Genomic DNA, 9,666 nt, shown 5'->3' with positions numbered 1-9,666 from the left:
CCTGTCTGAAGGTGATGTTGGTGGGTGGTGGGTGGGAGTAGTTGGAATGGCAGAGTGGTCTGATGTAGGTGGTAGGGCTCCCTGAGTGGGCTGGAACAGTGGGAATAGGGGCGTGGTCAAGTGTCTCCAAAGATTTGTCTGGTGACTTGTGAATGTTTTCTCATTATTTCCCCATCAGCTAGGTCACTCAGGTTCACTCACTTCCTCTGTGTTTTACCCACACTGCCCATCAACTACAAACATGTGACCAGGGTTTAAATCATGGGTAGAGAAACAGCTGGGATGTTTTCTCAAGCATTTTTATTATAGCCCCTGATGAGTTACTATCCCCTGACAGATATAGGCTGGAGAATAACAAGGAGCCTCACTATATAAGAAACACCCTAATGCCATGAACATAATGAGACTTTCAGACTCTCTACGTAGCTCTGTTTGCATGGTGGTCATTGGCTGTCCCTCCTCACCTCCTTAATTCACCCAAGGATGTGAACATAAAACCATGCATGAGAGATATAATATGTATGTGGATAGGAAATTAAGGTGAATGAGAGTTGCTCAAAGAGGATGAGATGGGTGAGGCAGAGAGGAAACAGGCTAAAATAAATGAGATTCCATTTGAAAGACAGGCAGTCACTCCTTACCTTTCCTCTGCATGTTGGGACACTTCAATACTTTTTTGCTCCCAAGAAGTGAGTCTGGGACACTCGACAGACCTTTTCCCTTTATCCTTTCACAGATGGGAATTTGATGTTTGACCAAGTGCCCATGGTAGAGATTGATGGGATGAAGCTGGCACAGACCAGAGCCATTCTCAACTACATTGCCACCAAATATGACCTCTATGGGAAGGACATGAAGGAGAGAGCCCTGTATGTATTTCTTGTTTTTTCCCTAGTGGGAAACAAGGGAAGGATCTGGGTTCCTCTCAGGGAGCAAGAGAGTGGCAGGGTTTGTGTCTATGGTGGTTCTGGGTATTAAACACTTAGGCCAAGGATGGCAGATTTTGTACAGGGGAGGAAAGAGCAGATGGGGTGGGTTCAGGAGAGTGAGACTACAGCAGGGGATGATGCTCAAAGCACAGTACAGGTACCCAGCTGCAAACCATGAGGGGCCACAGCTCCTGAGCTTGGTGGAATCATGACTTCAGGTGCTCAAGCTTCAGTGACTCACCTCAGGCAACAGCTCAGGACAAAGGACATGGGAATGGAGATTAGAGGAGGGTCCTAGGGAAGGAGGGGCAGAAGGAACTGCTTCCTCCATCCAGGAAGGAACACTGCAGAGCAAGAACCCGGATGCCAGCCAGTTCTGTGGATTGGTCAACTCAGTGCCTTAGAGAGGAAGGTTCCCGAGGACCAGGGTCACCTGAAGCTTTAACTCAGGACGAAAGCAGCCAGGCTGGTGGCAGCACCCACACTGGGACCCACTCTACTGTGACAGAATCCTTCATTCATAAAACCAGTGTGGGAGTGTCACAGTTGCTCCCAGAACTAGAAGTGATATTAGCCAGCAACACTAATGGGAAGACATGTCCACGGGAAATAGAGACTTGGCTTTAACAGTGCATGCATAGAAATATTCAGAGCACTATTATTTATAATTTTCTATTGTGAATCAGTCAACATATTCAGTAATGGATGAAAGAAGAGCCCAGGTTCTAATTTAGCCATGAAAATAGATGGTGCAGTGAGGGAAGCAGGAAAGGATAAAGAGCAAGCATTGTATTCTATAAAGGAAGCAGACACCAGGGCCACATGTTCTGTGGTTGATTTCATGGGAAGTGTTCCTGTACTCAGAGTGGATAAGAAGGAAGTGGAGGGAAAGGGGATCAACCTGTTCTAACATTGCAGTATGCTGACGTTGTTAGACTGCCACGGACATACTGAAACGCAGAATACCATCTTTCAAGGAGCCAAAAATGCTATAGTGTGAAAATGTGATGCCTCACCTTTCCAAAAAGAACTGTATAAAATACAATTTAGAACAAGGGAAAACATATGTCTAGTGATATGCTCTGGACTGACAGAATAAAGAAATAGACAAATTGCCACCTGGCCGCGGAGTGCCCACTTTAATCCAAGCCAAGCACTCAGGAGGAAGAGGCAGGCAGAGCTCTATGAGTTCAAGGCCAGCCTGATCTCTAGAGTGAGTGCCTGTACAGCAGGGCTACAGAGTAAAACCCTGCCAAAACAAAACCAAAAAGAAAACAAACAAACAAACAAAAACCTAAAAGGAAACAAGTAAAACTTTTATAAGGATATTTATTTGGGGCTGGCTTATAGCTTCAGAGGTTTGTCCATTATCATCAAGGCAGGAACATGGAGGCATCCAGACAGGCGTGGTGCAGGAGGAGCTAAGAGTTCTACATCTTCATCTGAAGGCTCCTAGTGGAAAACTGGCTTCTAGGCACCTAGAAAGAGAGTTTGAAAGCCCATGATACACCTACTCCAACCAAGGCAACACTTTCTAATTGCCACTCCCTGGAACAAGCATATACAAACCATCACGTTCCACTCCCAGGCCCCATAAATACATGAGTTTTGGGGGGAACATAACCTACACATAACATAATAAAATGGACATTTAGTCTAATTTCTATAGTGTATAGTTGTCTCAACAATGTTAAAAGTCCAAAGTTCAAAGTCTCTTCTAACATCCATCCAATCTCTTAACTGTACTCCTCAAAGCAAGACAGGAAACCTGCTGGACAAACTCCAAACTCTGCATCTCCAAGGCTGATGTCAATGTGGTCTTTAGATCTCCAACTCCTTTTTCGTCTTTGTTGACTGCAACAAACTTCTTTCTCCTGTGCTGATTCCACTCCCTGTTAGCAGCTTTCCTCAGCAGATATCCCATGGCTCTGGCATCACCAATATCTTGGGGTCTCTAAGGCAACTTAAACTTCACATGTTCGTGTTTCATAATCTGGGATCTACACTTGATCTTCTGGGCTCCTCCAAAGGGCTTGGGTCACTTCTCCAGCTCTGCCCTCTGTAGCACTCTAGGCTCTGGTTGATCCACTTCACTGCTGCTGCTGCTCTTGGTAATCATCTCATGGTACTGGCATCTCCCATATGCTGGAGTCTTCCATCACAACTAGGCTTCACCAGTAGTTTCTCATCAGCTCTCTTCAAGGTGCCAGGACCCCTTCAGTTCTGGGCTGTCAACTGATATCTAGGCTGCACCTTCACTGGCAGCCTTCCAAGGCCTCTCACAGTGCCAAGCTTCAGCTGCTCTTCATGACCCCTTCATGCCTTCAAAACCAGTACCACCTGGGTGACTCTTACACATTAGGAAGTCCAGCTGCAGCATGAGGTACAACCCTTGCTAGCTCTAGAACACAGCTTCTTTGTGCTCTCAGAAAACACTTCCCAGAAGCTCTCACCTCAGTGATGCTGGTCTCTTCTTAATCACCACTAATTTCTTAGCTCCAGCTAACCAGCATCAACTGGCCCAGTAGTCTCTTTCTATTGACTACCAAGCCAGATACATATAGCCGAAGCTACCAAAGTTCTGCTGTTTGCTGGGGCTGGAACATGGCTGCCTCATCACCAGCTTTCTGTTTCCTAACTACTTCACTGCCTAGCTTGGCTGTTCAGGAACTTGCTCTGTAGATTGACAAAGATAAGTCTTGACAAATGTTAACAAGCCTAGAATCTGTCAGCAGCATGTGGAGGTCATACAAATGTAATTTGTGAGAAATAGATGGACAACTTCTAACACTGACCAAAAATTACTCCTGGCTGTGCAGCACAATGGGAGATGAACAGAGACACTTGTGTTGAGCTCACAGGGAATGCAGCTTGTTAGTTCTGAGAATCTCAGCATGCTTGTGGAACAAACAATGTCAGGGAGAGGTGGGTACATAGGTAGACAGACAGACAGGGATAGAACAAGCCTGTTGTAGAGTTGATGGTTATCTTGTGAGATGCCATCAATTATGACTCCATCTCTAGATGGGCCTGGGTTTGATTATTTTTTGTGCTTGTGTTAGGGCATATGTGTGTAACAAAATTTAAACAAATCTGGGAGGAGTGCAGGGAGGAGGGGTAAGAGTGGTCTGGATATAATGTATAAGAGAAGAATTTTGTACAAATTCTCAAAGTGTATCAGAACCAGCAGGATGTTCAAGGGGGAAGTTAATATACCTGTCCAATGGAAGAGATAATGACCCACTACAGACAAATAGCTTTACCAGCAACGTTCAAGGTAAATTTCTCAGCTTTTCACATATAAATGTAAAATAGGATATTCTTGACAATTTGGAAACTTTTGTCTTTTAGGATTGACATGTATACAGAAGGTATTTTAGATCTCACTGAAATGATTGGGCAAGTGGTATTATGTCCCCCAGACCAAAGAGAAGCCAAGACTGCCTTGGCAAAAGACAGAACCAAAAACCGTTACTTGCCTGCCTTTGAAAAGGTAAGTAGGCTCTTTGAAATCTGGGGACACTGAGTTTCAGGGACAAGAGAAAGGCAGAGGCTGGGAGACAAAGGCTACTGCTACACTGGCCTTCACTTCCTTGAGCCTGCTGTGCATCTCCTGCCCCTCAGGGCACTGTGTAAAAATGGCCTGGAAGGAGCAATGGGTGCTTATGCCAGTCTAACATCTAGCACTCAACAGGCTTCATGGCCACAACCAGCACTGGGCCTGTTGAAGGCTGAACCACCCCAGAGAAGGGCCTGGGTCCTGCAGAACACACTGGGCTTCCCTTCCACAGAGAACTGCAGTGAACAACAGATGGGAAAACATTCTGTTGAGTTACACAGGGAGGCCTGTGAGCAGCTGCCTGTCAAGAGGATATAATATCAGGACAAAGATGGAGTGGAAATATCTGAACAGGGAGATAGAAGGAAGGTGGAAAGGAGGAGGCTGATGAGATGTTAAGGAAAATTGGCCTGCAGGACTTGGGGATCTCCTCTAAAATAAATGCCACACTCACTCAGTAAATGAAGGTCAATGCCCATGCAGTACCTCTCATGGTCAGGGCTTCTGTTTGGAGGAAAACCAAGAACACTTCAGAAGGTGTTAAACTTCTGCCAAGTTAAAGATAAGAGCTAAAACTATGATCCTAGAGGAGGGCATCTTACAAATTCCTTAGGGACCTGGTTGTCTGCTCTAGAGGAGGTGGGACCTGGGAGAATGGCGTCCATGAAGGAGGTGAACTAAAGTCTCATGCAATAGACAACTTTATTCAGAGCATCAGACTCATGAGTCCCATGAGCAAAATGTACACTCACAAGATCAAGCTCATGTGCTGGCCAAGTTGCAAGTGACAAAAACATGTTTTTCCATATAGACATATAAATAAATAACAATAGCCAGTTGTAATGAAAAATCTGAGCTAAACTCACTCCCATTCACTACAGCTGGGATGGACAGAGAAGCTTAATCCAAGATTACTTCCATGTTTGGAAGGAACTGAGGTCACAAGACTCCTGTCTTGGTTTCTTAGAGTTTTTCCCACAAGCACTCAGAAATCTCCTCACACGACTTTGTCGGGGTTCCAACAGAACCTGACTTGAAATCCCATTTTATAAAGAATCACCTTATTTTTCATTCATCACTGAAGGTTCGCTCACTGCTGCCTCTGCTCTGTGGAAGCAGGGAGGGCTTTAGGTGCCATCGGGTCCTCATGTCCCCTGAAGCGTGTGGGGCTGACAGTCAAGGGCCTGTCTCATGGGACACACTGTCCAGTCATCACAGCTGAAATCATCTCTGTGAGATTCATGACCTCCATGTACACCGTGAGCCATGTTCTGATGGACACTTGATGCTTAGTTTTGTTTTTGTATGGGGTAATTATAATTATTTTCTTTGTATATAAGCACAATGTAAAAGCCTTTCAATGGATCTTTTATTGAAGCTGAGTAGAGTCAGGGTAGCTTTGAGAGTCTTGGGGAGAGTGAGGGCCCCAGCCTAACTCTTTGTTCATAATAGGTCTCCTTTCATTTGCAGGTGTTGAAGAGCCATGGACAAGACTACCTTGTAGGCAACAGGCTGACCAGGGTGGACATCCACCTGCTGGAACTTCTCCTCTATGTTGAAGAGCTTGATGCCAGCCTTCTGACCCCTTTCCCTCTGCTGAAGGTGAGACCACCTCAGAGAGGCAGCCACACACATGTCTCCTCTGACAATACATGGTGGGTCTGGGGGCTGAGGTCCCACTTTCGGGCCTCCAAACTGAGCTCCTAGACCCTCATTTTAAGTCTTAAAAATAATCTTTTTACATGTGGAGATTTGAGGATGGTATCCCAGGAAGAATATGTTGCCCTTTGTAATGAAAAACAGGCATGACCCTGAAGCTCTCTCCTTGGACCCCTGTTCCTGGCAGGAGGCTTCTGGCCTCTCTTTTATCTACATTCGTGTGTTTTTTATCTTTGCTCACTCAATGTCTGAGCAGGCCTCTGTCATGTGATCCCCTTCCCCCTGATCTGTCTCCTGCTCTCTGTAGCCTGCTTTCTTCTCCAGTCCCCCCTCATTCTGTCCCCAGCCCCATCCCATCACCCCATCTCTGTCTCCCAATGTGAAAACTGGCTGAGTTGCTTCTGGTTAGACTTGGACATTCCAGTCTCCATTTGCACATCAGTTTTTCATGTCTTCCTTTTTCTTTCCTTGTTTCTCATTCACACCTGAGGGACAGTGCCACAGAGGCAGATCTACAGGGCGTGTCTAAAGGAGATTGTAACTGGATGTCAAAGGAGCTCTGAAGACAAATGATGCTGAGCTCTGCTTCTGGCTCATGGTTTTCCATGCTTCTCCTGCCTACACTGGAGCTGTTGCAAGGATGCAGTTGATGGTGTTCTGGAAGGGGCTCAAATCCCTGGGTCATGCACGTGCCTACTACTAATGGTCAATTTGTGGTTTCTGGATCACAGGCCTTCAAGAGCAGAATCAGCAGCCTCCCCAATGTGAAGAAGTTCCTACAGCCTGGCAGCCAGAGAAAGCCTCCCTTGGATGCAAAACAAATTGAAGAAGCAAGGAAGATTTTCAAGTTTTAGTGAGGCTGCATTGATGGAGCCACAGAAACTGGCCTCTAATGGTTTGCAATTATAAAATACAATTGTTGATTCTGGCTATTGTGCAACAATAAAAAATGAAAAAATGATATATGTTCCTCATAATTTCTAAGTATGAGCTCAGATTGCTAGCATCGTATACAAAGAGGAAGGCAAGTAAGAATCACTTCACAGGAAACAAAGCTTATAAGGCATGAGGAGAAACTAAAACACACACACACATACACACACATATACACACACATATACACACATACACACACACATACACACACATAAACACATGCACACACATACACACATGCACACACATACACACACATACACACATGCACACACATACACACACATACACACACACATATACACACACATACACACACATATACACACACATACACACACATTCATACACATACACACATACACGTACATACATACACACACATACACACACATACACACACACACGCACACACACACACATACACACACATACACACATACACACACATACACACATACACACACACAGAAAAGATATGGTGTAACAAACATCAATGTAAAATAAACCAAAAAGTTTAAATCAAAATTAATTTACAAGACAAGGAAATGAAAAGAAAAAGGCAAAAAAATTAAAATGGGAAAAACTTTAAGATAAAAAGGGCTAAGTTGACTGAAGCAGGCATTAGCAGCTGGTAAAAGAAGTTTTAAAAGAGGGAAAACAGTGAGGAAATGAGGAAGCAAAGTTAAATGTTTAAAGGGAAGGAGGATCTGGAGGCCTGGCCCAGATGGAAAGAGCATTGGTTGCTCTTGCAGAGGACCCAGGTTAGCTCCCTACGTCCACAGGATTGTATATCTCACACCTATCTCTTACTGCACCTTTGTGGGACCCAATGTCCTTGTCTGACCTCTACAGTAACTGGATACTTATTATACACACGCACGCACGCGCACACACTTAGGCAAAACCTCTTAATACAAAGTTATAAAAATTAAATATTTAATGTAAAAAATAAAATATACAGGAAAAATACATTCAGGCAAAATAACAATAATAGAAAATGTCTTTGAAATGATCTCTTTGCAGCTACATATGGGCACATGCTGTTAATTCCAATACTTGGGAGAGCTACATGGATCTCTGTGAATTTGAGGCTAGCCTGGTCTACGTAGTGAGTTTCTGAACAACCAGAGCTACAGAAGAAATAGATTTGCCCTGTCTCAAATCAAGGAAAGAAAAGGAAAAAAAAAAAAAAGCCAGAAAAACAAAATTCTATCCTTGTCCCAGTGGAATCCTCTGACTTTGTTTGTCCCTTCTGTGCAACATCAAACTTGTGGACACAGGCCTACCCTGCATATCTTATGTTGAGGTCTAGCCTAGTGAGAATGCCTAATCCTACTCTCTAATACCCTGTGCCCCTTCCTCAGGTCTAGCCTGGGTTCATCATCCTTGCCCTGGTATATTCTGATGAGTTCCACTTACATTGTTATCAACCTCCAGCTCAGAGCAGGGCCCATGTCTTACACAGAAGTTCAGCCCCTTCCCCACCTGGGGGTGGTAGAGAGTTCCTAGAGTTCACAGAAGGCACAAGGAATCTGGAAGGCTGTTCCTTCACAAAAAGGGATGTGTAACCTGTGTTCAAACTAGAAGGCTGATGGTGAACATAGTTACTAGCCTGGAGGTTTTGAGCTATCTGTGTAGCCAAGCCCACACTGGATGTTCCACCAGACCCTAAGTAGGAGTCTGTCAGTCTATGGAAAGTTCACAATGGAAGGACCTTACAAAAAGTTTGGGTGTCTTATTGTTTCAATGTCTTTTTTTTTTTTTCAAGACAGGGTTTCTCTGTATAGCCATGGCTGTCCTGGAACTCATTTGTAGACCAGGCTGGCCTCGAACTCAGAAATCAGCCTAACTCTGCCTCCCAAGTGCTGGGATTAAAGGCATGTGCCACCATCAATGTCTTTTTCTTTTCTTTTCTTTTTTAGAAAAAGAATTATTTGTTTTTTATATGAGTACATAGTAGCTGTCTTCAGACACTCCAAAAGAGGGCATCAGATCCCATTATAGATGGCTGTGAGCCACCATGTGGTTGCTGGGAATTGAACACAGGATCTCTGGAAGAGCAGTCAGTATTCTTAACTGCTGAACCATCTATTGCTCCAGCCCCTTGTTTCAAGTCTTTTTTGTTGTTGTTGTTGTTTTGTTTTGTTTTGTTTTGAAGACAGGGTTTCTCTGTATAGCACTGGCTGTCCTGGAACTCACTTTGTAGACCAAGCTGGCCTCAAACTCAGAAATCTGCCTCCCTCTGCCTCCTGTTTCCAAGTCTTAAGCTTTATTGTGCACGTGAGACTGAGCTAATGATCACCAGGAAAAATTTGACCAAATTCTGCTGTGCTCAAATATGACTAAAATAAACTAATTAGGGTAAGACAATTTTCCTGTCTTTATGTTTGTTTGTTTCTATGTCTTGTAATAATGGTTAAAGAAAAGGAGGCTGTGAATTTGGGAGAGATGTCAGGGGGATGGACGTTGACAGGTTAGGAGGGAGGAAGCAGAGTAGAGAATGGTGTAATTATAATTTAATTCANTTTTTAAGGAAAAAAAATCACACCAAATATCAACAAAGGTATCACAGATGACTCA

At 44.1% G+C, this 9,666-nt stretch overlaps 2 protein-coding genes across 2 annotated transcripts in view; one reads left to right on the top strand and one right to left on the bottom strand.

The window, feature by feature from the left end:
• The window catches only part of LOC110302372 (glutathione S-transferase A2-like), a 73,446-nt gene that overhangs the window by 8,267 nt on the left and 55,513 nt on the right, over nucleotides 1-9,666 (bottom strand). The gene's annotated exons all lie outside the window — the stretch shown is intronic.
• On the top strand, nucleotides 707-7,108 carry LOC110301653 (glutathione S-transferase A2). The gene is made up of 4 exons (XM_021172216.2): nucleotides 707-869; nucleotides 4,281-4,422; nucleotides 5,959-6,090; nucleotides 6,879-7,108. The coding sequence occupies exons 1-4, from the start codon at nucleotides 748-750 to the stop codon at nucleotides 6,999-7,001; spliced, it is 519 nt and encodes a 172-aa protein (XP_021027875.1). The 5' UTR covers nucleotides 707-747; the 3' UTR covers nucleotides 7,002-7,108.

The sequence above is a fragment of the Mus caroli genome, chromosome 9 (assembly GCF_900094665.2).
Source record: "Mus caroli chromosome 9, CAROLI_EIJ_v1.1, whole genome shotgun sequence".
NCBI lineage: Eukaryota > Metazoa > Chordata > Mammalia > Rodentia > Muridae > Mus > Mus caroli.
This window is presented reverse-complemented; position numbering and strand designations above follow the sequence as displayed.

Bases quoted from the DNA above. Each gene is read 5' to 3' on its own strand.
- LOC110301653 (XM_021172216.2), top strand. From the start codon at position 748: ATGTTTGACCAAGTGCCCATGGTAGAGATTGATGGGATGAAGCTGGCA. The intron at 870-4,280 runs GTATGTATTTCT...TTTGTCTTTTAG, and splicing joins GACATGAAGGAGAGAGCCCT to GATTGACATGTATACAGAAG. The intron at 4,423-5,958 runs GTAAGTAGGCTC...TTTCATTTGCAG, and splicing joins ACTTGCCTGCCTTTGAAAAG to GTGTTGAAGAGCCATGGACA.